General features: G+C 72.1%; 1 protein-coding gene across 1 annotated transcript; it reads left to right on the plus strand.

Annotated features, from left to right (window-relative positions):
* Positions 1–576: 576 nt before the first annotated feature.
* On the plus strand, positions 577–1,841 carry AURANDRAFT_27306 (hypothetical protein; the record flags this gene model as incomplete). Its single annotated transcript, XM_009039283.1, has 2 exons — positions 577–675; positions 939–1,841. The coding sequence occupies 2 exons, from the start codon at positions 577–579 to the stop codon at positions 1,839–1,841; spliced, it is 1,002 nt and encodes a 333-aa protein (XP_009037531.1).
* Positions 1,842–4,772: the final 2,931 nt, after the last annotated feature.

Consider the following 4,772-nt stretch of genomic DNA (forward strand, 5'->3'; position numbering starts at 1 on the left):
ACACGCACGTCGACATCATACCCGTCGGCGTCAACCCGTCGTTCCAGCCCGACTACATCATCCGCTCGTCGTGCTGGACTGCCCCGACCGCGCGGTACTGCGGAGCCAGCCCTTCGACGACGCGTGCGGTCCGTCTTCTTCCTCCACTTCTTCTTCGACACCACCGACGCCGTCGCCGTCGCCATGCCCCAGCTCTTCTACGACACGAGGCCGACGACGGCTCCGGCGGAGACGCCCCGCCGCTCGATCGCCGAGCCGCGCGGCGGCCCCGCGGGGCGCACTGTCTGACGGGTTGTAGTCGGCGGTCTGGCATTGAAGCAGGCTCCTGTCTCGCGGCTGCTTCAAGCCGTCGATCATACCTTATCATGACAACGTCGCGATTGCGGTCGCTGCGGCACCGCTTGTTTGGGGAACGGAACGGCCACCCGCCTGCGGACCCCCGGCCAACTCGGAGACGGCGAAGGATCCCTCTCCCGGGGTCCGCAGGCGGGTGCGGAACGGCATATCCGATTGCTTCGACGGCCCGACTTGAGGTTGCGCCTGGCCAGCTACACCTCATTCGCCCGACCAAACACGATGATCGCGGCCCTGGTAGTGCTCGCCGCTGGCGCTTCGGCGCTCGAGGCAACACCCCTGCGCATCGGTACGCGCGGCTCTCCGCTTGCGCTCGCTCAGGTGCGGTTCGCGGCGTCCATGATCGCCGATCGCGCGAGGACCGCCGAATCGCTGCAAAACGTCAGTGCCGCGCGCGCCGTCGCCCCTGCGGCGCCGGCGCCGGCCTCGGCGACCGGCGTTGCCCTGGCGACGTCCGGTTCGTTCGCGTCGAGGCGTCGCGGGGTCGGGCCGCGCGCGTCGGGCCGAGCGACGGGCCGATCGCGTCCGGGCCGCGCGCGACGAGACAACCGAGCACACACCCAACGACACGACCCCTCGCGTAGGCCTACATGACGCGGGAGCTGCTGATGAAGAACTTCCCCGAGGAGCTCGGCGGCGAGGGCGCGATCCAGCTCTGCATCATGAAGACGCAGGGCGACATGATCCTCGACAAGGCGCTCAGCGAGATCGGCGGCAAGGGCCTCTTCACCAAGGAGCTCGACGTGGCGCTCCTCGGCGACGAGGTCGACATCTGCGTGCACTCGATGAAGGACGTGCCCACGTGGCTCCCCGCGAAGACGGTGCTGCCGTGCATGCTCGAGCGCGAGGACACGCGCGACGTCTTCATCTCGCCGACGGCCAAGAGCCTCAAGGACCTCAAGGACGGCTCCGTCATCGGCTCCGCGTCGCTCCGGAGGCAGTCGCAGATCCTCGCCATCAACCCGACGCTCAAGTGCGTCAACTTCCGGGGCAACGTGCAGACGCGGCTCCGCAAGCTCGACGAGGGCGTCGTCGACGCGACGCTCCTCGCCTACGCGGGCCTCAAGCGCATGGACATGGCCGACGAGGTCACGGCCGTCCTCGAGTGGGACGAGATGCTCCCCGCCGTCGCCCAGGGCGCCATCGGCATCCAGTGCCGCGACGACGACGCCCGCGCGCTGAAGTACATCGCCGCGCTCAACCACGAGGAGACCTTCACCTGCGTCTCCTGCGAGCGCGCCTTCCTCGCGGCCCTCGACGGCAACTGCAAGACGCCCATCGCCGGCCAGGCCCGCATCGTCGACGGCGAGCTCCTCTTCGACGGCCTCGTGTCGTCGCTCGACGGCCAGCAGATGTACCGCGCGACCAAGACGGGCGCCCCCGCCGACGCCGAGAAGATCGGCCGCGAGGCCGGCGAGGGCATCAAGGCCGAGGCCGGCATCGAATTCTTTGAGTGGCTCAACCAGGAGGAGCCCGTCAGCGCGTAGGCGCGCCGCGCGCCGGCCCCGCCGCCCCCCCCCCCGCCCCTTCGCCCCCGCCCTAAGCACGCCCCATCTTATCTCAGGCGCGCAGGAGCGCGCGGACGAAGCGCCGGCCCTCCTTCGCGCGGACCGTGTCCAGGAGCACGCGGCGCCGGCGGACGCCCGCGAGCTCCGCGGCGTCGCGGAGGAGCGCGCGCGCCTTGCCGCGGTCGAGCGCGCCGTCCGTCGACACGAGCGTCCGGAGCGTGCGGGCGACGACGGGCGACGCGGAGGGATTCCGCAGGAGCCGCCCGAGGGCGTAGGGGTAGACCACGGAGAGGATGTTGAAGTCCGGGTCGATGGACTTGGCCATGCCCTCGAGGCCGCCGATCGCGCGCGCGTTGTTCGCGAAGTAGGGCGGCAGCTGGAACTCGAAGCGCGGCACGAGGCGCGCGAGCGCCTATGGGGGACCACGTCGCGCCGCCGGAGATGGGGCGATGTTCCGCGCCCGAACATCTCTCTCGCGGCCGCAGAAGACGCCGGCGCGCGCGTCGAGGAGCCGGTCGAACTTGAGCGCCGGCGGCGCGCGGCCGCCGGGGAAGACGAGGACGTCGTCGACGGTCGCCGCGAGCGCCGCGCGGAGCGCCGCGAGCTCCTCCGGGTCCTCGAGCACGTCCGGGGGCAGGAGCATGAGCTCGCCAAAGAGCGCCGCGACGGCGTCGACGTCGCGCGAAAAGCAGAGGAGCGCGACGGCGCAGACGAGGCCGTCGCGGACGGCCTCGGGCACCGTCGCCAGGAGGCCAAAGTCCAGGTACGCGAGGCGGCACGCGCCGCCGTCGCGGACCTTGCGGAGGTTCCCCCCGTGGGGGTCCGCGTGGAGCACGCCCGTCTCGAGGAGCTGCGAGAGCGTGCAGCGGATGCCGAGGTCGAGGAGCTCGAGGTCCTCGGCGCGGTCGCCCGCGCCGTCGAGGACGCCGTCGAGGCGCTCGCCGTCGACCCAGTCCATGGCGACGACGGCCTCGCCGCAGAGCGCCTCGACCATCTCCGGGACGACGACGCCCCGCAAGCCGCCGATCTTCGGCAGCGACGCCGCCGCGGAGCCGACGCCGACGCCGTAGAGGCCGCGGAAGGTCCGCGCGTTCTCCACCTCGCGCGCGTAGTCGCACTCCTCGAAGAGCCGCGAGAAGAACTCGTCGCAGGAGCCCACGAGGTCCGTCCGCGCGAGCGGCTGGAGGAGCGCCGCGGCGCCGCGCGCGAGGGCCGCGTCCGCGGCGACGGTCTCGAGGACGCGCGGCCGCCGGACCTTGAGCGCGATGGGCCGCGAGCCCAGCGTCGCCTTGTAGACCTGCCCGACGGACGCGGCGGCCACGGGCCCCTCGAGCGTCGCCAGCACCTCGGCGACGAGGTCCGGAGGCCCCGTCGCGCGGAGCGCCTCGGCGACGGCCTCGCGGCCGCCGGCGAAGGGCGCCATGCGCTCCTGGAGCCCGCGCAGCGCGAGCGCGAGCGGCGGCGTGACGAGGTCGGGCCGCGCGGCGGCGGCCTGGCCGAACTTGGCGAACGTCGCGCCGCCCCGCTCGACGGCGGCCGCCACGGCGGACGCCGTGCCGTCGCGGGCCCAGAACTCGCTCGCCGACGACGGCGGCGCCGCCGCGGCCGCCGCGGCGAGCGTCGCGGCCGTCGACGCCGCGATGCCCGCGAGCTCCGCGGCGCGCGCCGCGAGCGCGCCGGGCTTCGCGGCGAAGTAGGCGTTGAGCTTCGCGGCGTCGTAGGACGCGCTGATCGTCGTCGCGCCGACGGCGGTGATCAATAGCAGGGCGCGTTCGGCGGACACGACCATGCTCTGGACGTCGCGTTGTAGAGCGCGGCCCGCTGCCTCGACGCGTCAAAGTAGCGCTGCCGGTCCGACGACGACCGCGAGAGCTCGAGCAGCTGGCGGCGCTCGGCTAGGCGCGCCTTGAGGGCCGCGTCGTCGTCCGCGGCGCGCGCGGCCGTCGGCAGCAGCGCGACGCCCGTGGAGATGAGCTGGCGCCGCGTGCAGAGCGCTCCAGCGGCGGAGAGCAAGCAGATAATGAGCAAATAACAACGCAGCATGTAGCGCACGACTTGCAGCTTCCAGAGCGTGTCAGAGCTCCATGCTGCTGTAAATCTGCGTCAAGGTGCAGCGTTGCTCCTGCCACGCCGCACACCCAAACCTCTCGGACGATTAGCCTCAATATGGCCTTCGCGCCGCGCCACAGGCCGTATGAGGCCGCCTGTGACCCCCGCGCCGCTTCCGTCCGCGTCTACTAGTCCCTGCGCGGTCGCGTGCCACTTTTGAGCGCTGGAAACGGCGTGCGCGCGACGGCGCACACGGCCTCGGAAACCGCCTGCGGGAGCGGCCGAGCAGCGGGCGGCGCTGGACGCGTCCGGAGGTCGCCGCGGGTCCGTAAACCGTCGCGGCGGTCCGTCCATGTTGCGCATAGATGCGGCGCGCGCTCAACTGCGTCGGCCGAGGCCGTGGTCGTGGTGCGGCGCGCGGCCGAAGACGGGTCCCGACGACACGTTCGAGGCGCGGACCGCGGCTAGATCTGCGCGAGTTCCCGTCGGCGAAGTGGCTCGTGCAGCTCGTCTATCACTACGGGTGAGCCGTGGCCCGACAGATCACGTCAAATCCGCCACATCGCCGTTCATGACCCCAGAACCCGTTTCGGCGGCGGTTTCGGGCGCCGCTCTGCGGCGGCCGGCGCGCGGGGGCCGCGGTCCGTGCCCCCGGACTTGATCGATTTCGCGGCCAAATATCTCCACGAAGCGATCGGGAATGACTCCTAGCGGGCGCGGACGACCTGCAACGCTCGGCGGACGCGAACGTCGTGCTCGGCGCAAACTCGCGCAACCGCTCGGCGACGGCTACGCGGCGCCCATGGGGGCGGCGGTGCGAAGATATGGGCTCCGAGCTCATCCTATCGATGGGCGAGGGCC

Source organism: Aureococcus anophagefferens (assembly GCF_000186865.1).
Source record: "Aureococcus anophagefferens unplaced genomic scaffold AURANscaffold_11, whole genome shotgun sequence".
Classification (NCBI taxonomy): Eukaryota; class Pelagophyceae; order Pelagomonadales; family Pelagomonadaceae; genus Aureococcus; species Aureococcus anophagefferens.